Source organism: Babylonia areolata, chromosome 23 (genome assembly GCF_041734735.1).
Source record: "Babylonia areolata isolate BAREFJ2019XMU chromosome 23, ASM4173473v1, whole genome shotgun sequence".
Classification (NCBI taxonomy): Eukaryota; Metazoa; Mollusca; class Gastropoda; order Neogastropoda; family Buccinidae; genus Babylonia; species Babylonia areolata.
The window spans coordinates 4,815,806-4,842,845 of record NC_134898.1 but is presented as its reverse complement, the minus strand read 5'-3'; the positions used below and the strand labels follow the sequence as shown (position 1 = coordinate 4,842,845).

At 43.2% G+C, this 27,040-nt stretch overlaps 1 protein-coding gene across 11 annotated transcripts in view; it reads right to left on the bottom strand.

The window, feature by feature from the left end:
- Nucleotides 1-3,435: 3,435 nt before the first annotated feature.
- LOC143297920 (dystrophin-like) overlaps nt 3,436-27,040 on the bottom strand; it is a 477,394-nt gene continuing 453,789 nt past the window's right edge. For all 11 annotated transcript variants that reach the window (XM_076610493.1, XM_076610497.1, XM_076610494.1 and 8 more), the window contains 15 exons: nt 25,729-25,803; nt 24,983-25,196; nt 23,090-23,175; nt 21,598-21,755; nt 19,864-20,030; nt 19,204-19,315; nt 18,493-18,629; nt 15,137-15,205; nt 14,614-14,658; nt 13,002-13,068; nt 10,584-10,675; nt 9,356-9,605; nt 7,687-7,843; nt 7,303-7,389; nt 3,436-6,576 (listed from right to left, as the gene is read on the bottom strand). In XM_076610493.1, the coding sequence (XP_076466608.1) occupies nt 6,464-6,576; nt 7,303-7,389; nt 7,687-7,843; nt 9,356-9,605; nt 10,584-10,675; nt 13,002-13,068; nt 14,614-14,658; nt 15,137-15,205; nt 18,493-18,629; nt 19,204-19,315; nt 19,864-20,030; nt 21,598-21,755; nt 23,090-23,175; nt 24,983-25,196; nt 25,729-25,803 (1,829 nt within the window). In that variant the 3' untranslated portion in view covers nt 3,436-6,463. The remainder of the gene's footprint in view (nt 6,577-7,302; nt 7,390-7,686; nt 7,844-9,355; nt 9,606-10,583; nt 10,676-13,001; nt 13,069-14,613; nt 14,659-15,136; nt 15,206-18,492; nt 18,630-19,203; nt 19,316-19,863; nt 20,031-21,597; nt 21,756-23,089; nt 23,176-24,982; nt 25,197-25,728; nt 25,804-27,040) is intronic.

The window sequence follows — 27,040 nt, the reverse complement described above, 5'->3', positions numbered from 1 at the left end:
GGCAGAAACCAAGACATGTACACTGACTCCAGGCAGAAACCAAGACATGTACACTGACTCCAGGCAGAAACCAAGACATGTACACTGAGTCCAGGCAGAAACCAAGATGTGTACACTGACTCCAGGCAGAAACCAAGACGTGTACACAAGACGTGTACACTGAGTCCAGGCAGAAACCAAGACACGTACACTGACTATGGGCAGAAACCTGGACACGCACACTGACTATGGGCAGAAACCAAGACATGTACACTGACTCCAGGCAGAAACCAAGACGTGTACACTGACTCCAGGCAGAAACCAAGACGTGTACACTGACTCCAGGCAGAAACCAAGACATGTACACTGACTCCAGGCAGACGTGTACACTGACTCCAGGCAGAAACCTGGACGCGAACACTGATGATGGCCAGAAACCTGGACGCGTACACTGACTATGGGCAGAAACCAAGACATGTACGCTGACTACTGACAGAAAATAAGACGTGCATTGACTATCGGCAGAAATCAAGATGTGTACATTGACTATCGGCAGAAGCCAAGACATGTGCACCCACTTCTTTCCATTTTCTCAGAGAAGGACTGAGATGGGAACGTAAAGAGAAGAGCAACACACTGCACAAGGACAATTTTCAGCTGTCAGGACAATTTTCAGCTTTTTAGCTGTCAGGACAATTTTCAGCTGTCAGGACAATTTTCAGCTTTTTAGCTGTCAGGTCAGCTTTTTAGCTGTCAGGACAATTTTCAGCTACACAACGTTCAGATCAGGAGCGACATTTTTACTACACTCACGACAAAGTCTCTGCATTCATCACTGCCATTTATGCCATTCGCAGCAAAATAAAAAATCATTGAATCAACACATAATCGTAAACACAGGTTTTCAGTTTCTCTCACACACAATGTAAGAGGCTGTGCACTGTTCAACATGCATTGTTCACTTCATCCTGTACTCATGACGTTAAACCTACGGAGGTCAAAGGTTGGATTCCTCACATCACAAAAGCCCTTCTTTGCACACTGGCAGTACCACAGAGCGTGTGTGTGTGGAGGGGGGTTGGGTGGGGGGCAGGGGGAAAGACAAAAAGCAGTGCTTCTGACACAGTTTAACAATGTAACAACATATACTCTAACGGCAGGCAAACAACAGCAATGCCAACATTCTGGTTCTCAGTAAAACTAGACTTCTATCCTCCAGTCATATAAAAAACAAAACAAAAAAAAAACAAACTTCATCACATCTGACACATCTTTATAAAAAAAAAACATCAGATAAAAAAATCTTTTTAATCAATTTGTTTGGGTTTTTTCTTTTTCTTTTTTGGTTCCTTAAAAAAAACATCCCCAAACCAAGAGTAGCTTGCAGCTCTGTTTCAAAGCACCACTGTAAGAAAAAAAAGACAAAAAAAAGACAGCAAGCTTGAGAAAAATGCCACAAAGATCACAGGTTTCTTTTTTTTTTTTTTTTAACTGCGAACTTGGCAATCATCACAACCATAAACACTAGGCATGGGTAAAATGCATGCTGGTCAAAGTTCAAAAGGTGAAAGATTAAAGGTCCCACAACTTTTTACAGCCATGGGGGGGCAGTGAACTCATGTCCACGGTGTCTGGAGCTCGGCACAGGGAGGTGGGGCCCATTTCTCTTCCTGCTGTTCTAACTTTCCCTGACTGGTCAGCTACCCGTTCACACCTGGGTGGAGTGAGGAACATCGGAACAAAGTCACCTTTCCTCAAGGAGTGAGAAACATCAGAACAAAGTTACCTTTCCTCAAGGAGTGAGGAACATCGGAGTAAAGTTACCTTTCCCCAAGGAGTGAGGAACATCAACAAAGTTACCTTTCCTCAAGGAGTGAGGAACATCGGAACAAAGTTACCTTTCCCCAAGGAGTGAGGAACATCGGAGTAAAGTTACCTTTCCTCAAGGAGTGAGGAACATCGGAGTAAAGTTACCTTTCCTCAAGGAGTGAGGAACATCAGAACAAAGTTACCTTTCCTCAAGGAGTGAGGAACATCGGAGCAGAGTTACCTTTCCTCAAGGAGTGAGGAACATCAGAACAAAGTTACCTTTCCTCAAAGAGTGAGGAACATCAGAACAAAGTTACCTTTCCTCAAGGAGTGAGGAACATCGGAGCAGAGTTACCTTTCTTCAAAGAGTGAGGAACATCGGAGCAGAGTTACCTTTCTTCAAAGAGTGAGGAACATCAGAACAAAGTTACCTTTCCTCAAGGAGTGAGGAACATCGGAGCAGAGTTACCTTTCTTCAAAGAGTGAGGAACATCAGAACAAAGTTACCTTTCCCCAAGGAGTGAGGAACATCGGAGCAGAGTTACCTTTCCCCAAGGAGTGAGGAACATCGGAGCAGAGTTACCTTTCCTCAAGGAGTGAGGAACATCGGAACAAAGTCACCTTTCCTCAAGGAGTGAGGAACATTGGAGCAGAGTTACCTTTCCCCAAGGAGTGAGGAACATCGGAACAAAGTCACCTTTCCTCAAGGAGTGAGGAACATCGGAGAAGAGTTACCTTTCTTCAAAGAGTGAGGAACATCAGAACAAAGTTACCTTTCCTCAAGGAGTGAGGAACATCGGAGTAAAGTTATCTTTCCCCAAGGAGTGAGGAACATCGGAGTAAAGTTACCTTTCCCCAAGGAGTGAGGAACATCGGAACAAAGTTACCTTTCCTCAAGGAGTGAGGAACATCGGAGTAAAGTTACCATTCCCCAAGGAGTGAGGAACATCGGAACAAAGTTACCTTTCCTCAAGGAGTGAGGAACATCAGAGCAGAGTTACCTTTCTTCAAAGAGTGAGGAACATCAGAACAAAGTTACCTTTCCTCAAGGAGTGAGGAACATCGGAGCAGAGTTACCTTTCCTCAAGGAGTGAGGAACATCAGAACAAAGTTACCTTTCCTCAAGGAGTGAGGAACATCGGAACAAAGTTACTTTTCCCCAAGGAGTGAGGAACATCAGAGCAAAGTTACCTTTCCTCAAGGAGTGAGGAACATCGGAACAAAGTTACCTTTCCTCAAGGAGTGAGGAACATCGGAACAAAGTTACCTTTCCTCAAGGAGTGAGGAACATCAGAGCAAAGTTACCTTTCCTCAAGGAGTGAGGAACATCAGAACAAAGTTAGCTTTCCTCAAGGAGTGAGGAACATCGGAACAAAGTTACCTTTCCTCAAGGAGTGAGGAACATCAGAGCAGAGTTACCTTTCCTCAAGGAGTGAGGAACATCAGAACAAAGTTACCTTTCCTCAGGACACAACACCGTGCCGAAACTGGGCATTGAACCCTGATCACTGGTGAACACTGGGCCACAAGTCCGACAGCTGACCAATGCTGCCACGGTGCCTCCATTATGCTGACCGACTCCTGTAAAGACTGAGGGCATTGGACACCCCCCCCCCCACCCCCATTCCTTCCCACCCCTCACATCAGTCATCAGACATACCCCGCCCCCTCCCCCCACCGAGGATGTGTTGTAGGATATCAAGAGAACTGTGTAACATCTGCTCACAGAGTTATCATGTACAGACAAAACTAGAACTGTCTATGTCCATTCAAATTCACTACACACACCAAAGACCAAAAATTGTCTGTTGCTATATGTAAATGCCAAAACATAAGTTAAAAATGAGCTTAAAAAAAAAAAAAAATCTTAAAAAAAAAAGATACCTCGCAGGCTTGTGGTAAAGAAAATTCATACACAGAGGGAAAAGTCTCAAAAAGGCATTATCTTTCAATGGCAGACAGCTGAAGCTTCCTGCAGACAGCAAATACTGCTGTTGTAGACGACAGCACAGAGCTGAGCAGTTCACTGACGTAACCCTATTCAGAGTAATGTCAAAGAAAACAATTTCACTTCATTTTATCAGCTGTGCCAGCTATACTTTTCATTTATCACTTACAGCGAAGGATACACTGTATCATTAACAAAGTGTGTGTGTGTGTGTGTGTGTGTGTGTGTGTGTGTGAATGCGTGCATGCGCAGACATGTGCATGCGTGTGAACATGTGAGTGAAACTGTGTGCAAAGGATAAGGAAAGTGAGGAGTCATGAATCATCACGTAACAATATTTCCATCACTGTCTGCTGTGATCAGTTAAAGCTGTTGTCTCCAAAGCCACTACATTAAAGCACTTCATCTCAACACTGAGCCTGCATAAAAACCAACTAAAATAAACAGAAGGCTCATCCAACAAAAACATTTTCCTCAATAGGATCCAAAGTAGTTCCCCCCCCCCCCCCTAATATATTATAAACATATCTTATGCTGCAGCAAACACGAAGGAAAACACACAACTCATTGGAACACATATAATCTATCCATGAAAAATCTCTTTGATCAAATGGCTTTCAGAACAGTGCGTATAATCGTCAAGCATTAGGCGAAGTCTGCTGGCGTTTCTTGTGTCCATAGCAACCAAATTCTGACAATTCAGACTTTAACGATAAAAAGAAGAAGAAAAAATAGCCCACAAAAAACAACGATAAAAGTTAAAGGAGTTTATGTATAAATAAATATTTATAATTTCTGGAGCGATGTTTTGAAAGAATCTGTCATGAGGCCTGATGAATCCAAAGAATTGAAGAATGCTGTTCTTTCATTCTTGGCAAGGGAAAAAAAGGAGGTGTGTGTGTGTGTGTGTGTGTGTGTGTGTGTGTGTGTGAGTGCACGCACGCACATTTGTGTCTGTGTGAGCGTGTGAGAGCGTGTGTGTGTGTGAATGTGTGTGTGTGTGTGTGTTTGTGTGTCCACTACTTCCCAAAACGCCACATGATACCACAAGATGTGAACCTTTCATAAAAAAAATAGATAAAATATGAAATAAACCATCCATCATCTCCTCCTGTGCCTTGAACCCCAACTCCTGTCAGTGTCCCAGAACTACCACCACCACGCGCACAAAGTGAGAAACACAAATTCTGTAGACCTGTATACGTCTATATGTAGATATATATATATATATATGCGTATATATATGATGACGACTGTGCCCCATGATGAAGACAAGGCACTGTATTGTGAGCACAACCTGTGTACATGGAACATGGTGGTCTCTCTGTGGATGCCACTGCAGTGGCAGATGATACCACAGGTCACACGCCGTCAAACAAAAGCTTCCGATCAATGTTTCACCTGAATGAAGCCACCACATCTTTTCATCCATAGACCTTCACGTCTAATATCAATCAACATGAAAAAGGAAACTGCATTGTAGAAGGAAAGCCTTTACAATTAAAGAAACCAAGACAGCGAACAGTTTGAAAGCGTTCATTAACAAAGAAGAAACGTCTTATGCTCTGAATTCATATAAAACTTCTGTACTTATTTCTTTAAAATGAGGTAATCTTCCTTCTGAAATTTGTATACACTCTTTCTTACCAGCATACAAACTGATTTTCATTCGCTTGTACATTTTGCTGTCTTAGGAACTGGTGAAAAAATGTCCCCAAACACAACCATGGCGGTATAAAACTGTACAAAATACTTTGTGGAGACCAACAGTGTTAAACTGGTCAGAATATAAAGGCAAAAAGACAAACAAACAAACACAATAACAACACAAATCGACGACAAAAAAATACAGTGAGAACAGCAGATGGTGCTATCAAGATCTATGTATTATGAAATTGTAACAGAAACAAAAAACAAACCAAAAAAAAAAGACTTGCAGAAATGAATTATACACAACTATGGATCATGACATTGCTTTGAATAAAAACTGACGTTGAAAAATAAACTTGACAATATCAAGAAACACAGATCAATACACTGCTACTGATAACTATGAATAGTAGAAATGAACTATCCAGAACTATGGATCATGAAACTGCTATAAAAAAACAACAACTATGGCTTGTAGAAACAGACTTATCAAAAACTACGACTTGTACAAAACGAACTATCAAGAGCTATAAATGATGAAATCGTTACAAAAAATTATGAAGAAATAAACTACCCCCCCACCCCCCTCAAAAAAATGAACTATGAAGAGTTACGGATGACAAAAAAACTGCTGTCAAAAAACTATGACTTATAAATAAAAGTTATAGAAAAATAAAAATCAATCCCCAAGAAACCTACTGACTTGTGGAACTGAAACCTGGCATCAAGAAAACTGCTACCCCGACAGGTAGAAATGAAGTATGCACCACGGAGAGAGATGGACCCAACGCCAGAGCCACCACTGTTCACAGACTGAGCGGAGCGATGTCAGACGAGAGAAACCTGTACACACTGCAGCAGAGAGAGGGGGTGGGGTAGGGGTGGGGTGTGGGGGAGAGGACATGGGGGCTGAGCAGCCAAACAAGACAAGGACTGGAACAATGCTGCTGCTGAAGTGGTACTGCCGCTGCTGCCGCTGTGAGTTTGTTTAAAAGGCAGGTGTGTGTGTGTGTGTGTGTGTGTGTGTGTGTGTGTGTGGACTGACGGACGACCCCTGCAGGCAGGTCAAGGTGAAGGTCAGCAGGTGTCCTCCTGGCCAGCCCCTCCATCCTCGTCCGTCATGACGGTGACCAGCGACCCCACCGCCTGCCCCACCTCCCCCGCCATGTGGAACAGCTCCCCCACGTTCCCTGGGGATAGAGTGATAATAATAATAATAATAATGGATACTTACATAGCACACTATCCAATAATAATAATAATGATGGATACTTATATAGCACACTATCCAGAAATCTGCTCTAGGTGCTTTACAAAAACGCTTTTGTTAACATAAAACATTACATCAATGTTACATACATATGCCAAAATGTGACTACACACACACACACACACACACACGCGCGCGATGCATAATACATTTTAACATACATGTGTACCTACACACACACACACACACCACACACGCGCGATGCATAATACATTTTAACATACATGTGTACCTAACAGCTACCCTAATACATACGCACACATAGGCAGGTACAAACTTACATAAACGCACGCATACACTATACACATTCATATACATGCATGTAGTTATGTAATAATGAGTAAGAGTAATAATGATAACAATAGATAGTAATCATATGGTGCTAACTCCCCCAAGCGCCGTACATGAAACAACACATATACAATAGTGCATAATAGCATACCTCTGCACATGAAACAACAACACATATGTGTATCTATACACCAAGACAGTACTACAAATCGCAGGTATGAACAATCACACACACACACACACACAGTCAGTATTTCTGCCCCCACATTCCCTGGAAGATATATACACACATGGCCAGAATTTCTTCCCCACACATGGCTCAACACTTCACACACGGATAGAATCAGAGACCAACCTGCAGTCCGTGGTTTGTCGGCCATCGCATGACGCGGACTGCTTCCATTGGCTGCCAGTGCCTCCATGTCTTCTAGCCCCGTCGCTCCTGACACACACAGGTACACATGGAAACACACCTACATACACACACACACACTCACGTACGCAAATACACAAATAGAACACAATGACTCCAACACACACATACATATATATAGACACACAAACACACCTACACAAACACACAAATACATGTACACAACACAAACACACCTTGCAAACACACACCCAAATATACCACTGCAAACACAGAACCCCCCCATGAACACACACACCCACAAAACCACCCCCCACCCCAACACCCCCTGGGTAACCCCAGCCCAGACAGATCCGTGAGAATCACCTGCTGAGTGTCCGTTGATGTGGGGCGTGGCCTCCAGAGCAGATGCCATGTAGCGGTAGCGGGCGGGACCCCCCATCAGGGAACTCTGGGAGGACGACGGGGTGGTGGTCATGGGAGTGCTGCGTGACGATGACGCTAAACTCCTGTCAGCCTGAGGCTGGGGTATAAGGGGGGAGAGAACGCATCTCATTATCATATCATTGTAATGTCATCATCATATCATTGTAATGTCATTATCGTATCATTATAATGGTCAGCTTGAGGCTGGGGTGTAGGGGTGGAGACAACACATCTCATTATCACATCATTGTAATGTCATCATCATATCATTGTAATGTCATTATCGTATCATTATAATGGTCAGCCTGAGGCTGGGGTGTAGGGGTGGAGACAACGCATCTCATTATCATATCATTGTAATGTCATCATCATATCATTATAATGTCATTATCGTATCATTATAATGGTCAGCTTGAGGCTGGGGTGTAGGGGTGGAGACAACACATCTCATTATCACATCATTGTAATGTCATCATCATATCATTGTAATGTCATTATCGTATCATTATAAGGGTCAGCCTGAGGCTGGGGTGTAGGGGGGGAGACAACGCATCTCATTATCATATCATTGTAATGTCATCATCATATCATTGTAATGTCATTATCGTATCATTATAATGGTCAGCCTGAGGCTGGGGTGTAGGGGTGGAGACAACGCATCTCATTATCATATCATTGTAATGTCATCATCATATCACTGTAATGTCATTATCATAATGGTCAGTCTGAGGTTGGGGAACAACGCACCTCAATAGCATATCACTGTAGTGTCATTACTATATTATTTTCATGCCGTTATAACTGTTGGCCTGAGGCTGGAAAACAACACATCATTATCATATCTCATTAACATATCATTACCATATCATTAGTCAGCATCAGTGTGTGTGTGTGTGTGTGTGTGTGTGTGTGTGTGTGTTATGACAATGACAATGATTCACTTACCTGGTCCAGCAGCTGCCTGACAATGATGATGACAATGATGATAATGATGATGACCATGATGATAATGATGATGACCATGATGACAACAATGATGATGAACATGATGACAATGGTGATGACCATGATGGCAACGATGATGATGATGACCATGATGATGATGACCATGATGATAACCATGATGACGACAATGATGATGACCATGATGACAATAATGATGACCATGATGAAATTGATGATGACCATGATGATGACTATGATGACAAAGATGATGACCATGATGACAATGATGATGACAATGATTCCCTCACCTGATCCAGCAGGTGCCTAGGACAGGACAGCATTAACTATCCATCATGACAATGACACTGATGACAATAATGATAACAATTCTCTTACCCGGTCCAGCAGCTTCCTGACAATGATAATGATGACAAACATGACGATGATGACAATGACGACGACGATAATGACAATGACAAACATGATGACGATGACAATGATGATAAACATGACAATGATAATGATGACGAATATGATGATGATGATGACAATGACGACGACGATATGACGAACATGACGACGACGACAATGATGATAAACACGACAATGACAATGACGACGGATATGACGATGATGACAATGACGACGATACCCGTCCACTGACCTGGTCCAGCAGCTGCCGGAGGCGGGACAGCTGGGCCTCCAGCTGGTGGTTGTGGTCCTCCAGGATCCTCATCCGCGCCTCCAGCCGACCCTTGTGCTGCCGGAGCAGCTTGGCCTCCGCCAGCATCTCCTCGTCGCGCAGCACCACCCCCACCGGCGGCACCATGCTTCCCCCCTCAGGCTGCACCCCCTGGCTGTTCTCACGCGACTCCTGCGCCTGCCGCAGTCTGTTGTATTCTTCCTGGAGGGTCCTGTTGGGGGGGGAGGGGCGGAGGAGGGAGGAAGAGGGAAAAGTGAATTTAAAAAGATTTTTTAATTTTTTTTATAGAACTGTTTGTGTAAAACTAATAATGGCATTCTCTCTCTCTCTCTCACACACACATGCATGTGTATGAATGCACGTGCATACACACACACACACACACAACCCACGCACCCACCACACATCCACTCACTACACACGGCACACACACAGACATCCAAAAACACACACACACACACAGATATCCACAAATACATACACCACACACACACAGATGCACACCACACACACACACAGGTCCACACCACACACAGATATCCACAAATACACAAACCACACACACAGATATCCACAAATACACAAACCACACACACACCGAGATCCACCACCACCACACACACACACACCACACAACAGACATCTACACCACACCACACACAAGACACACACACCACACACACACAATCCACACACCACACAACAGACATCCACACCACACCACACACAAGACACACACACCACACACACAGATCCACATACCACACACACAGAGATCCACCACCACCACACACACAGAGATCCACACCACACAACAGACATCCACAACACCACACCACACACACACAGAGATCCACCACCACACACACAGAGATCCACCACCACACACACACAGATCCACCACCACACACACAGAGATCCACCACCACACACACACAGATCCACCACCACACACACAGAGATCCACCACCACACACACAGAGATCCACCACCACACACACACAGATCCACCACCACACACACACAGATCCACTGCCACACACAGAGATCCACCACCACACACACACAGAGATCCACCACCACCACACACACACACACACACACATCCACATCACCACTCACTACACACACCACAAACATCCACACCAACACCACAAACACAGACATCCACACCAACGCCACCACCGACTTGTTTTCCTGCTCCAGCTCTTTAATGGTGACCTCCAGGTCGTGCTGCTGATCAGCGTCCACAGCCATCATGATCTGCATGGGGCTCTTCAGCTGCAACACCCAACGCTCACTGTTCTTCCTTGTGGTCCTTGATGGGATTCCTCACCACTAGACATCCATGCGTGTGTGTGTGTGTGTGTGTGTGTGTGTGTGTGTGTGTGTGTGTGTGTGTGCTCTGTGTGTGTGTGTGGGGTGGGGTGTGTGGGGGGGGGTGTGTTTGTGTGTGTGTGTGTGTGTGTGTGTGTGTGTGTGTGTGTGTTTAGTTTGTTGGTCACATTTAACATATGATGTGTTTTGTAAACAAAAGTGTTTTGTAAAACACCTGGAGCAGATTTCTGGAAAGTGTGCTGGATAATCATCCATTATTATTTCTATCGTTACCATCATTATTATCCGCATATTCCAATTCATTCAGTCCTGTTCCCTAGCATCACTCTGGTGTCAAGGTTCGTCTCATTAAAATAGTTTTCACTTTCCTATGTACGCAAAAACTGTATGGTAAGGGAACTAACTCCCACAGTATTTCTGGATGTGTCCACAAGAAATCAGGAGAAAAAACAGTGTATTTTCTGCCTTTCCTCCACATCAATATGGCATGGAAACCTGTTGAGGCTATAAACTACCTCAGGTTGAATGGGTTAACTCACTCAGGACGACAAGTTTTCTCACTTGCTTTTCCCCACAGATGGCCCATTTGTCAGGGTTTGGAAAATTTTTTCCAAAAATACAAAATACAGAGTAAGAAAATGAAACTTTCAGAACTTGTTTATTATGTGTTGAGCTATTACATATTAAAAAAAAAAAAATCAAATTTCTCATCTTTTTTAGTTTTGCCATATGTAGAAAATAATGCCAATTTTTCACCCCGAATCACCATACCCATGCTCGCTTTATGCATTAAATTCACTTTCTTCTTCGTCATCATCCACTTTCTTCTTCGTCATCATCCACCTCTTCAATGTCCGACCCTTCAGTTTGTAACATTTCAAGTACTTCGGCAACACTAAAACGTTGCCGTCACTGCCTTGTTCGCTCCACAGCATTTTGAGAAGAGCCCGCTTTGCTAACAGGCTGGCACGCGAGCAGACGACCGGTCAGTGACTTTGTCAGCGTGTGTACGAGACAGGCCACACATGGCAGGCTGACCAATCATACCGTTCGATTGTGGAGTGACGCAGAATAGCGCACTCTGCTTGGCTAATCACAAAATCACGTGTACAGCGCGTGATGGATTTTTATTTCTTGAAAATGCTATTCCATTCCGTCGTCTGAAACCGAATACATTTTATGTAGGAATGCTCACGCATTCCTTCGTCCGGAGAGAGTTAATCATGTTCAACAAATCTTGGAGTTCAGTGTCATCTAAACCCGTTACTCACCATCTAATCCCCTGTGCCCCCCACCCCCTTCCTCCTACTCACCCCCAGTGCTGACCTTGCCCTTCATTCTGTGTGAGGCAAGGAGCCAGTGGAGAGACTGCTAGAGAGGAGTGATGAGCTCAGACATTTTCTTTCTTGAGGATGAGTCAGGTGGCAGTTATGTATGCACTGAAGTCAAGTGGCTTAAGTTGGGTGGCAGTTATGTATGCATTAAAATGAGGCAGCAGTTATGTATGACTGAATTCAGGTGGCAGTGTTATGTATGCACTGAATTCAGGTGGCAGTGTTATGTACGACTGAATTCAGGTGGCAGTGTTGTGTATGCACTGAATTCAGGTGGCAGTGTTATGTCTGAATTCAGGTGGCAGTGTTATGTATGCACTGAATTCAGGTGGCAGTGTTATGTATGCACTGAATTCAGGTGGCAGTGTTATACATGCACTGAATTCAGTTGGCAGTGTTATGTATGCACTTAATTCAGGTGGCAGTGTTATGTATGACTGAATTCAGGTGGCAGTGTTATGTATGCACTGAATTCAGGTGGCAGTGTTATGTATGCACTGAATTCAGGAGGCAGTGTTATGTATGCACTGAATTCAGTTGGCAGTGTTATGTATGCACTTAATTCAGGTGGCAGTGTTATGTATGACTGAATTCAGGTGGCAGTGTTATGTATGCACTGAATTCAGGTGGCAGTGTTATACATGCACTGAATTCAGGAGGCAGTGTTATGTATGCACTGAATTCAGGTGGCAGTGTTATGTATGCACTGAATTCAGGTGGCAGTGTTATGTATGCACTGAATTCAGGTGGCAGTGTTATGTATGCACTGAATTCAGGTGGCAGTGTTATGCATGCACTGAATTCAGGTGGCAGTGTTATGTATGCACTGAATTCAGGTGGCAGTGTTATGTATGCACTGAAGGTTTTGAATGCACTGACTGGTGTCTGATGCACTGTTTACAGAAGGGTGCAGAGTGCAACTTGTGAGTACTCACTGCCTGAGCAGACGGGTCTCCATTGAGACTTGAGCAATATTGAGCGATCAGGTGATGCTCATCCTCTCTGCAACAGAGAAAACAACAATGGAAATGTTGTCACTGTGTGTGAGTGTGTGAGTGTGTGTGTGTGTGTGTGTGTGAGAGAGAGAGAGAGAGAGAGAGAGTGTGTAAATGTATGTGTGTGTGTGTGTGTGTGTGTGTGCGCAAATGTGTGTGTGTATGTGTGTGTGTGTGCAAATGTATGTGAGAGAGAGAGAGAGAGAGAGAAAGAGAGTGTGTGTGTGTGAGTGTGTGTGTGCAAGTGTGTGTGTGTGTGTGTGTGTGTGTGTGTGTGTGTGTGTGTGTGTGTTTGTGTGTGTGCGTGTGTGTGTGTGTGTGTGTGCAAATGTGTGCATGTATGTTTGTGTGTGTGGATGCACACGCATGTATGTGCTTGTTAAGTGTAAGCACTCATCATAACATGGTCCTAAATGGACTGCTCATTCTCATACACAATATCACTGCTATGACTCTGATGATTTATGTATATACATCAATAAAGTTTTAAAACAAAAGGAAGAAGAAAAAAAAACTACTCATATTTGCAGGTAGTGAAAAATCCCAACACTGATTTTCAATTTAACACATGTTTCAAAATCTTATCCATTCCTTGTCAATAATAACTTTCAAATCAGATGTCTTACTAAACTGCGTCATGTCTACACATCTCTTTGTAAGAGCTAAAAAAAGAAATTCCAACATATAAGAATGCAACAGCTTAATACTGCTCCCTTTTTTACAGTATTTCTTTGTGTGAAAATCAGGCTGCTCTCCCCATGGAGAGCACACCAGCACAGTGCAACACTACTCTTGGTTCTTTTACGTATGCTAAATACATGTTGCACACAGGACCTCATTTAAAATTTATTATTATTATTATTATTATTATTTAAAAATTTTTTTATTTTATTATTATCATTTTTTTAAATACTTTATTTATTTTATTATTATTATTTATTTTTATTTCATTTTTTATTTAATTATTTATTTATTTTTTAATCTATTTATTTTATTTTATTTGTTTATTTTATTTTATTTTTTTCTCAAGGCCTGACTGACCGCGTTGGGTTACGCTGCTGGTCAGGCATCTGCCTGGCAGATGTGGTGTAGCGTATATGGATTTGACCGAACGCAGTGACGCCTCCTTGAGCTACTGATACTGATACTTTGTTTTTCTGTCTGCTAGTGTATGTGTTTTACTATCAAAAGTGGATTTTCCTATACAAAATATCCTGCCAGGGACAACCCGTTGCCATGGGTTCTTTTACGTATGCTAAATACATCTTGCACACAGGACCTCATTTTATCATCTCATCGTAACGACTAGCATCCAGACCACTACACAAGGTCTAGTGGAGGGGAAGAAAATTCTGCTGAGCATGGGGTTTCAGTCCTGTACCTTCATTGTCTCGGTCCTAGGTGGATGTGTTACCTTTCAGCCACCACTTCCAAATAGCCTCTGACACCTATCAATATGAAAATCTAGCACCAGTGTAAAGGGCACTTTACTATATACTCTGACACCAGTCAACAGGAAAATCTGGCACCACTATAAAGGAGAAACACTCACGAGTCTGGTGATGAGCAGTTCTGTCTCTGTTCTACCTCTGCTAATCTGTTGAACACAGCATCAAGTTACAGAGTTATAGGCGTATACATATAAGTACACATACACACACACACGCACACACACACATATATATATATCTATATACATACACACAGATTAGATACTTAATGCAATATTTAAAAAAAAGACAAAACAACAAAAAACCCAAAAGAGACCTCATGTACAATAACTACCTCCCCCCTGCCTTAATGAAACATGACCATCATATTCCTCAGCACCTAAACGTAAGTGCACACACACACATACATAGACACACACAGAGAAATACACTCACAGACACACACACACACAAACACGTTCACACACACACAGACACACACACACACACACACACACACACAGATACACAAACACATACTGACTAACACACACACACTCTCCCACACACCACTGATGGTGAAAAGCCTGCGACATGATACAAAGCGTTAACATGTTCCATAAAACAGCTGACAGCGTTGCTTACCTGGAGGCGTACAGTTCCAGCCTGGAGTGCATGTCTTGCGAGATGCTGTGCTGCGGGGAGGGGGCAGGGCTGTGGACACAGCACACAACGCGTCCTTTTCATTTTAACACACACACACAACACGTGTCTGTCGTCTGTTTGTGCATGCAGCTATATCTGTCGTTTTTTTCTTACTCTGACAGGTGTGATGATTGTCTTTCTTGTTATTCTGAGATGAATGTTGATGCGTCTGTCGCTGGTGCCCAACACACACACACACACCACACAATGCGTCCTTTTCATTTTAACACACAACACACGTATGTCGTCTGTTCCTGCGTGCATCTGTCTATGTATGCATTTGTATGCATTTCTCTTTTTATCACAACAGATTTCTCTGTGTGAAATCAGGGCTGCTCTCCCCAGGGAGAGCACATCGCTTCACTACAATGCCACCGATTTAAAAATTTTTTTTTTCTTGTGTGCAGTTTTTTGTTTTTCCTACTGAAGTGGAATTTCTATATATTTTTGCCAGGAACAACCCTTTTGTTGCCGTGGGTTCTTTTACGTGCGCTAAGTGCATGCTGCACACAGGACCTCAGCTTATCGTCTCATCCGAATGACTAGCGTCCAGACCACCACTCAAGATCTAGTGGAGGGGGAGAAAATATCGGCGGCTGAGCCGTGATTCGAACCAGGGTGCTCAGATTCCTAGGCGGACGCGTTACCTCTAGGCCATCACTCCACACAGAGATGCAACAACACACAGCCCACTGACCCATTCCCTCCTTTTTCTTTCCAGCCACAGCAACAAAAAAGCAATGCACAGCAAGCAAGCAAGCAAGACCTGCCTGAATTTGTCCTCCAATCTCTTCATAGGATTGCATGAGCATGTGTTTATTTAGCTGTTATATATTTGTTTTGGTTGTGTGTGAGGGGGGGAGGGTGGTCTGGGGGGGGGGGGGAGGGGGGTCTGGGGGGTGGTGGTGGAAAGAGAGGAGTCGGTGTGGAGGGTAAGATGGGGTGGTGTGTGTGGGGGCAGGGAGGGGGGGGGGGGAGGGGGAATATCTGTTTTGTTTTGGAGGGGATGTGAATGTAGCTTGGAGGGATGTGTGTGGGGATGGTAAGGGTGGGAACTGATATCTTTTGTTTGTTTGTTTTTATTTTTAGAGATTGGAAGGGTGTGTGTGTGTGTGGGGGGAGGGGGGGCACTGGGGAGAGAGGGAAGGGATGGGGGAGGAGGACTGTAGAGACTGGGGGGAAATGATTTATTTATTCATTTTGTATTTGTTTTGATTTTGAAAACCTCAATTCTCAGCTAAACAGCTGCTGGCATCAACTTGCTCCCCTTCTATTACCAGGTCTAGTTTGCTGTAAGCAAACTCTCAACCAAAATCTGTATTCCAGAGAGAGAGAGAGAGAGAGAGAGAGAGAGAGAGAGAGAGAGAGAGAGAGAGAGGAAGCAAGAGAGCGAGAAAGGGACAGTCGGACTGTGATATGATACTGATTTGATTTCATCAATTGGTCTCTTCCCCCTTTTATTTAATACTACTTCTTTCCCATATATCCATGTAAAAATCTCCTTTAAAAGAAAGGTTTCTTCCTCTACGTCTGTCAATACCATATTTACAGCTCAAGATTTAAAGAGACATTCAACATAAATAAGAACATACACATAAATCTGAAATGAACACAGAGACAGACACACACAGAGACTCAGACACAGAGACAGACATACACAGAGACTCAGACACAGAGACAGACACACACAGAGGCTCAGACACAGAGACAGACACAGAGACAGACACACACAGAGAGACAGACACACACAGAGACTCAGACACAGAGACAGACACACACAGAGACTCAGACACAGAGACAGACATACACAGAGACAGACACACACAGAGACTCAGACACAGAGACAGACACACACAGAGACAGACACACACACACAGAGACTCAGACACAGAGACAGACACACACAGAGACAGACATACACACAGACAAACACACACAGAGACTCAGACACAGAGACAGACACACACAGAGACAGACATACACACAGACAACCACACACAGAGACTCAGATACATGCAGACACACACACACACACACACAGAGGCTCAGACACCGACAGAGCAGAGTGCACAATCAGCACTATCCTGAAGCCATCAGCTTGACCCAGAAATGATATCGATCACTTCCCAGGAACTCTGTTATCTTTCTGGGCCATCCCCCCAGGGAATCTGCAATGGGCTCATTCTGTGGCCACTGATGTCATTACCTCCCCATCACCAACACCCACCACAAGGGGGGGCAATGCAAGGCCTGACAACCCTCACAAACACCTGCAGTCAGGATGTGAAAGGTTAAATAAAACAAAACATTCTACACATTTGTTTTTGTTTTTGACTCACTTGTGTAAACAAAGTGAGTCTATGTTTTAACCCGGTGTTCGGTTGTCTGTGTGTGTGTGTGTGTGTGTGTGTCTGTGTGTCCGTGGTAAACTTTAACATTGACATTTTCTCTGCAAATACTTTGTCAGTTGACACCAAATTAGGCATAAAAATAGGAAAAATTCAGTTCTTTCCAGTCATCTTGTTTAAAACAATATTGCACCTCTGGGATGGGCACAAAAAAAAAAAAAAAAATGAAGCCTAATTATATGCAAACTGCATTTACTGTTATATTTATATTTTTTGTATTCTCTGAACTTGGCACTTTGATCTGATATTCTGACCCAACAACAAGAGCAGTCATTATTATCATTTTTTGTTCAAACAGGAACTTCTTTTGCTAAGCATGGAAGTTTTATTTATTTTGCAAATGTTATGGTGCAGATAGTAAAGAAGGGAAATAACTCTGTAATTATGCTAGGGGACTTAATTTGCTTTAAACTGATCTTTCTCATCTTAAACATTACATTTTGAAATTATACACAATACATAAAAAAGCTTGGATTTTTTTTTCAGTGTATCACAAGTGAGTGTTGAAGGCCTTGCTTCTCTTGTTTTAATTTTTTTTTAACATAATACTTAAACAGAAAGAGAAATAAAATCTAAACATTTTTTTAATTTTTATAAACATAATAGCTGGGGAAGATTAAAATGGTGGAAGGAACAGATTGACCCCAACTTTCCTGTGCCGAGCTCAAGACAAAGTGGAAACGAATTCACTGCCCCGATGGCCTATAAAAGCCTGTGGGTTTTTTTAATTTTTATAAACTCTTAATATACAGACTTTTTTTTTTTCTTCAACAGCACAAACCAAGCAGTCCAAACTGCAAGCCATCACAGGTCATGATTCTCCAACACAACTGAAAATCACATAAATATTTAAAGGAAAAATAGAATGTGGGTTCATTTGCAACTGACCTTTCTAAACTGTCGCCCTCTAGCACCGTCTGAACAGGGAGATAACCAAGGCGGGGGTGTTTCTTGAAGTGACGTTTGGACTTGAACTTGTTTCTGAACACTTTGGAGAAATCTCGAACATCCTCTCCTGATGTTGTCTGCAATAAAAAAAAAAAAAAAAAAATAAAAAAAAACACACAAAGAAAAACTGACATGAACTTATGACATGAATTACCACTCTGGGGAGAACTTTCTTGAACATTCCCTTCTGACATTGTGAAAAAAATATGAATGCATCCGTCACATGTTCATGTACAAGTGCGCAATGACGAGTCTTGAAACCAAATTTTCTTCTTGTCCTGTTGAATTCAGTTGATCTGTATTGACACATTATCAAACAAAATACTGTTTAAACCCAAAGAATGTAAAAGACAGAAGACAAAGCACTTGAGTGCATGCATATATATATATTTCTGTATCTATCAGAGTGGATTTCTTCTACAGAATTTTGCCACAGGACAACACTCACATTGTCACAGGTTCTTTTTCAGTGCACCAAGTGTGCGCTTCACACGGGACCTCGGTTTATCATTTCATCCGACTGACTAGACGTTCCTCCTCCTGGAGTTAAGGGGAGAGAGAACGTGGAGAGAACAGCAGGGCATGAAAGAGAAGACAAAGCAAAGAAAGGAAGGAAGGAAGAGAGAAAAGGACAGGGTGGACAAGACATACGGTGGTGCAGTACTCCTGCATGGGATGACTCAGCTTGTGTCCCTTCACCACGCGGCCAGAGAAGAAGCAGTTTTGGCACATGTCAAAGTTGAAGCACTTCAGGCACCGATACCTGCACACAGCCACACAATTATCATAGTAGCAATTAAATAAGTGCAGCGTTTTCAATGTAATTTTAAGATTTTATCAGACATCAGACATTTTATTATCATCTTTTTTTTATTTAAACATTTTTTTTTTTACAAACAGATGGATGAAAGTGTGTTGCGGTGGGTGAGTTTGGGTGTTGTGTGTATGTGTGTGTGTGTGAGTGAGAGAGAGACACACACAGAGAGAGAGAGAGTGTGTGTGTGTGCACGTGTGTGTGTGTGTGTGTACATGTGTGTGTGTGTGTGTGTGTGTGAGATAGATAGATAGAGAGAGAGAGAGAGAGAGAGAGAGAGAGAGAGAGAGAGAGTGTTATGTTGTGTGTCTGTATGTACATGTACATGTGTGTGTGTGTGTGTGTGTGTGTGTGTGTGTGTGTGTTTGTGCGTACACATACAAGCAGACATGGAGAGTTAAAATTCAAGTATTCAAGTAATCCACTAAGGAACACACACACACACAACGCCCACCCATACCACAACACACACAAAAAAACCCCCTACACCCACCCACCTGAAGCCGACGATGGGGAAGTCCTTACAGACGTTACACTTGGCCTGGTGTTTGGCCGTTTCGGCTGCGGCCAGTCGGTGCAGCACCGGCAGCCACACCATGGACTGGGGCTCCATCGACAGCCACTCCAGGAAGTTCACCACCTGGATCTCCGGCCGACCTTTCACCTGAAACATTAACATACAGCTGTCATGCTGATGCTGAGAGGAACCGTGACACCTTGCTCTCCGGCCGACCTTTCACCTGAAACATTAACATACAGCTGTCATGCTGATGCTAAGAGGCGCCGTGACACCTGGATCTCCGGCTGACCTTTCACCTGAAACATTAACATACAGCTGTCATGCTGATGCTAAGAGGAACCGTGACACCTTGCTCTCCGGCTGACCTTTCACCTGAAACATTTACATACAGCTGTCATGTTGATGCTAAGAGGCGCCGTGACACCTGGATCTCCGGCCGACCTTTCACCTGAAACATTAACATACAGCTGTCATGCTGATGCTAAGAGGAACCGTGACACCTTGCTCTCCGGCTGACCTTTCACCTGAAACATTTACATACAGCTATCATGTTGATGCTAAGAGGAACCGTGACACCTTGCTCTCCGGCCGACCTTTCACCTGAAACATTAACATACAGCTGTCATGCTGATGCTGAGAGGAACCGTGACACCTTGCTCTCCGGCCAACCTTTCACCTGAAACATTAACATACAGCTGTCATGCTGATGCTAAGAGGCGCCGTGACACCTGGATCTCCGGCTGACCTTTCACCTGAAATATTTACATACAGCCATCATGCTGATTGTGAGAGGCGCCGTGACATCTGGATCTCTGGCCGACCTTTCCCCTGAAATATTTACATACAGCCATCATGCTGATTGTGAGAGGCGCCCCGTGACACCTGGCTCTCCTGCCGACCTTTCACCTGAAACATTTACATACAGCCATAATGCTGATGCTAGAGAGGCGTCGTGACACAAGTGGTCAGGTGAGGGGTTTCTGATTCAACAAGCAGCAACCTTAAGAACTGCGCTACAGAACTTGTCAAAGCAACTTTGCTGCAACACACGTGTGTTGAAACAACACACAACACCAGTAAGAACTGTCCTGCTTCACGAATGTGTCAAAAGCATCACACAACATCCATAAGAACTGTGCAGCAGCACATGTGTCTAAATAACACACATCCTTAGAATTTTGCTACATGTGTAATTAAATAACACCCATAAGAACTACACTAGGCACATGTGTAAAAACAACATACAAACCAACATCACGTGTGTAAAAACAACATACAAACCAACATCACATGCGCAAAACCAACATACAAACCAACATCACGTGTGTAAAAACAACATACAAACCAACAGACACATGAGTAACAAACCAGCATATATGTGTGTAAAAACAACCCACCAACCAACAGACACATGTAAAAACAACACACCAAACAACAGACACATGTAAAAACAACAGACACATGTGTAAAAAACAGCACATGTCAAAACAGCACATGTCAAAACAACACACCAAACAACAGACACGTGTAAAAACAACAGACGTGTAAAAACAGCACATGTCAAAACAACACACCAAACAACAGACACATGTTAAAACAACACACCAAACAACCGACACATGTCAAAACAACCGACACATGTCAAAACAACACGTCAAAACAACCAACACATGTCAAAACAACACATCAAGCACCACAGCCAGCTGCCCACCTTCTCGAAACAGCTGCGGACGCTGGGCTCGATGTTGCTGCCCCCGAAAGCGGCCACCTCCCCCAGCTGCAGGGGAATCTGAATGCAGTCGTGCAGCAACAGTCCCAGCTTCCGTTGGTCCGCAAACCCGTTGGTGTCCGCGATCAGTCGAAACAGGACTGCATACACACACACATTGTTGTTTATTGTCCAGCCATCTGCATAGGGCTGTTATCAGGACTACCCAACTATATAAACCATTCGAAAGTGTTAAACACAAAACTGTCACTTCGTTAAAAAAACAAAAAAACAACCAAATTCATGAATATCATCTTCACCATTAAGCTCCTTAAGGCAAATAAGACAGGCTGTGCAGGGGCCTTCAGCCCTTTCATTTAACTGATCATCCCCAGATTACAAAAAAAAAAAAAAAAAAAAAAAAAATCATAACAAGAGGCAAAGACTCAAGACTCACTTGTGCTTCATGCTTTATCCTGTAAAGGAATCATTAAGAGGAAAAAAAAGAAATTTTATAAATGGTTGAAAAGTGCTGGATAAGCTTGGGAGAAGAAAAAAGAAAAGAAAAGAAAAAAAAATAATGTTTAAGATGAGAAAGATCAGTTTAAAGCAAATTAAGTCCCCTTAGCATTAATTACAGAGTAATTTCCCTTCTTTACTATCTGCACCAAAACATTTGCAAAATAAATAAAACTTCCATGCTAAGCAAAAGAAGTTCCTATTTAAACAAAAAATGATAATAATAACTGCTTGTTGTGTCAGAATATCAGGTCAAAGTGCCAAGTTTAGAGAATACAAAAAATATAAATATAACAGTAAATGCAGTTTGCATATAATTAGGCTTCGTTTTTTTTAATTTTTTTGTGCCCATCCCAGAGGTGCAATATTGTTTTAAACAAGATGACTGGAAAGAACTGAATTTGTCCTATTTTAATGCCTAATTTGGTGTCAACTGACAAAGAATTTGCAGAGAAAATGTCAATGTTAAAGTTTACCACGGACACACACACACACACAGACACAGACAACCGAACACTGGGTTAAAACACAGACTCACTTTGTTTACACAAGTGAGTCAAAAAAGGATTAACAAATATTTTGATTCCACACACACACACACACACAAAAGGCCATGGACAAACAATACTGCAGAATGGACAACTGATGCACCCCCAAAAGCGGAGTATGGCTGCCTATATGGCGGGGTAAAAACAGTCATACACGTAAAAGCCCACTCGTGTGCATACGAGTGAACGTGGGAGTTGCAGCCCACGAACGCAGAAGAAGAAGAAGAAGAAGAAAACTGATGCCCATCCCAGTGTTCTCAAAATATCAATGCCTAACTGCAAAGCAGAACAGTGCATCACAGATTGCAGAACCCCCCCCCCCCCCCCAAAAAAAAAACAAAACAAACCAAACCAGAATGAAAAGTGTCACGGGAAGTGGACTGGGAAGGCAGAAAAAGCGGAGAACAGTGAAAGAGAGAGGAACTTACATCTGTATTTATCCTCCAGCTGACCGGAACATAGCAGTATTGTTCCCAGTTTGAATGACAGCGCTCTCAGCTTGCCACTCCGTACCCTGAAAAAGAAAAAAAAAAGAATATCAGTGAATGTGCCAGAATGGATAGGCTGGTGCAGGAGTCAACATCATGGTGCCCCCCCCAACCCCCTCTCCCACTGTTACCCATGGAGATAAGGCACCAAGGCAAGGCAATGAATGCACAAGGATTATATGTAAAGAGAAAATATTCCAGTAAAAAAACCCAAAAAACAAATGGAGATTCCTCCCCAGCAGCAGAAAGACACACTGAACAAGATACGAAGACAGAAAAACACAGACTTAACAGGAAGACACTTCCGTTTTTTTTTTTTGATCATCAACATGACCTTTATAGATAGCTGCCTTTTATACTTTATACGCCATATTGCTGCAACTTCTATTGTACAAAGAAACACAACCCATAAATATATATACACACCACAGACAACGTATTGAGAAGACAATAAAGATAAACGTACACAAATATATATATATATATTTGTATTTCTTTTTATCGCAACAGATTTCTCTATGTGATTTCGGGCTGCTGTCCCCAGGGAGAGCGCGTCTGGCAGGCAGACACTTCCCATAACAAGAAACAAGGGAGGAAAAAAAGACACAAATAGTGAAACTGAAACCCACACGCATCTGGCAATATCAAATGAAGAACTCCTTACCTCACCCCACCCTCCAAACAATCCCCACCCCTTCCACCCACCCCCTTTATCAGAAACGATCCTGGTTCTTCCTCCCTCTCCTCTGTCCCCCACTCCCCCCTCCCCATCATCCCCATTCAAAACGAAACAATACAACAAACAACCAAAAAGCACAATGCATGACTGAGCTGTGTGTGTTAAGGAACCTCCGTCCATCTAGCTCAAAACAGTTCCTTCCATTCCCAACATCATGAAGCAGTCCTGCCTCCTCCTTCCTCAAACCTCGTTCCTCTTCCCCCAATGATAACAATCTCCACCCTTTTCTCCGCCTTTCTCATTAACAATCTGCACCCTGTCCCAGCCTTTCCCCAGAACAATCTCCACCCTATCCCAGCCTCTCCCTAAAACAATCTCCACCCTAAAATCCACCCCATAACAATCCCCAGCCTTTCCCTACACAGATATCCACCCCATAACAATCTCCACCCTATCCCAGCCTTTCCCTACACAGATATCCACCCCATAACAATCTCCACCCTATCCCAGCCTTTCCCTACACAGATATCCACCCCATAACAATCTCCACCCTATCCCAGCCTTTCCCTACACAGATATCCACCCCATAACAATCCCCAGCCTTTCCCTACACAGATATCCACCCCGTAACAATCCCCAGCCTTTCCCTACACAGATATCCACCCCATAACAATCCCCAGCCTTTCCCTACACAGATATCCACCCCATAACAATCTCCACCCTATCCCAGCCTTTCCCTACACAGATATCCACCCCATGACAATCCCCAGCCTTTCCCTACACAGATATCCACCCCATGACAATCTCCAGCCTTTCCCTACACAGATATCCACCCCGTAACAATCCCCAGCCTTTCCCTATACAGATATCCACCCCACGACAATCCCTACCCTATCCAAGCTTTTCCCTACACAGATATCCATCTCATAACAATCCCCAGCGTTTCCCTACACAGATATCCATCTCATAACAATCCCCAGCCTTTCCCTACACAGATATCCACCCCACAACAATCCCCAACCTTTCCCTACACAGATATCCACCCCATAACAATCCCCAGCCTTTCCCTACACAGATATCCACCCAGTAGCAATCTCCACCCTATCCCCAGCCTTTCCCCTGTCCAGAGGAAGCTCGTAAAAAGTTCGGCTCACGTGTCGTAGACGTTGAGGATCCAGTTGAGGACCATGTCCACACACAGGGGCACGTTGACAGGCACGTTCTGCGTGCTGCGTTCCCCGGCCACGTGTTCATACATGGAGGACAGGCACTCAATCATCTCCGACACGTCCATCAGCTTGTCGTTCTGGCCCCGCAGCCCGTGATGCTCAAAGGCCTCGCTCGCCACACTCATGTCCACCAGGTGCACTGTGGGGGCGGGGCACAGTCAGGGTTTAAAAACAACAACAACAACAACAAAAAACACAAAAAAAACCAAAAAACCAACCCGTCTTTTATTTCGTTTCTAACAAAATCTTTAACGCGTATATCCATGAAACTGTAGCAGGGCACAGTCAGGGTTACCTCCCACAAAAACACACTTTTAACATGTATATGTCATACATAAAGGTTGTTTAGCTTTTATTAAAAAAAAAAAGCCACAACAAATATTATATATATATATGTATATATATATATATATATATATACATATATATATATATCTATATATATAATCTATATATATGTATATATTGATCACAGAAACTTGAACATATATATCCATGTCATACAGTTTAGCTTTGTGGAAAACGGGCCATATTCTTTGGGATGTTTCTCTGCGAGAGAGAGGGACAGAAGGGGACAGAGAGAGGGAGGGAGGGAGGGAGAGAGAAAGAGAGAGAGAGAGAGAGAGAAAGAGAGAAGAAAACATTCAGCCTTTTTACATTCATTTACTTACATCCTAACTTCTTTTGCAACAAGCGAAGCTTCATGCCTGTCCTGTAGGCTGCAAAGCGAATATTGTTGAGTGTACCTGTACACACAGACCAGAAAAACACGTCAAGATATGTAGCACTTTCAACACACAGACCAAAGAAACACATCAAGATATGTAACATTTTCGACACACTGACAAAATCCAAAACAAAATAAACTAACCCCCCCATGCCCTCCCCCAAACCACCCCCCCTCCCCCCAAAAAAAACCAACAAAAAATCAAGATTTTCAACACTTTCACCACACAGACCAAATAAACACATCAAGATATGTAGCATTTTCTGACTTCCACCACATGAACTAATTTCTGTAACACAGAACAGGATGTTTGATATGTACACTCATTAACCATTTCAGTGATGCGAAGATTACAGCTTGTGCAGCCTTGCCTATAGGGGAGGTTTGAACAGTGACTTTTAGAATGATTTGTAGTCAAAAAAGAATGACAGTTTGCATGGATTGTTCACATACTGTCTCACCTGTCAATGTCTGAAACATTGAAAACGGAATGGGAAGCCCAGAGTGGCATAACGCAATGCGCAACTTTCAGATTAAAAAACTCACATGGTCATACTGCCCGGGACATGCAGGTGTTAAGGGAAATGAGCGAGCTGACAGACTTGCTGGTAACGCAACACCAACGAGCAGCCTACATCTAGGAAAATCGGAAATCCTCAGAAAAGTCAAAGAATACCAAAAAGAACAGGTACAAGGCCATCACACCATTGATCGCCTCAAAGAAATAAAAGCAGAGAGAGGGAGCGGCCGCAAATCTAACATGAAAGGTAGAGCACGATGCTTTGCAAATCAAACAAATATCGGCATCATTTCCAAACCAACATTGCGCAAATTTCTTCAAAACGGAACAGAGTCTCTGTGGGCCTTTCCAAATACAATAGACCGAGCAACACACTAGATGCCACGTTCTTGGCATCAGAGATCTTTTCCCATCCCTCTTGCGGCCAGTCAGTGGCGGCTGTGTGTGTTTGTGTGTATGTGTGGGTCTGTGCTTTTGAGTGCGTTTGTGAATGCGCGAGAGTGAAATTGCACACAAGTGTCAGGAGAGATATGTGTACGTGTGTGTGTGTGTGTGTGTGTGTGTGAGGGGAGGTGGGAGTGCGGGGGGAGGTGGGGTAGAGGATGAGGTATGTGAGTGTATGCATGCCTACACTGTGGGAGCAACAGGATATTGGAACGTGTATATATATATATATATATATATATATATATATATATATATATATATATATATCTTTGTATGTACGTGTGTGGGG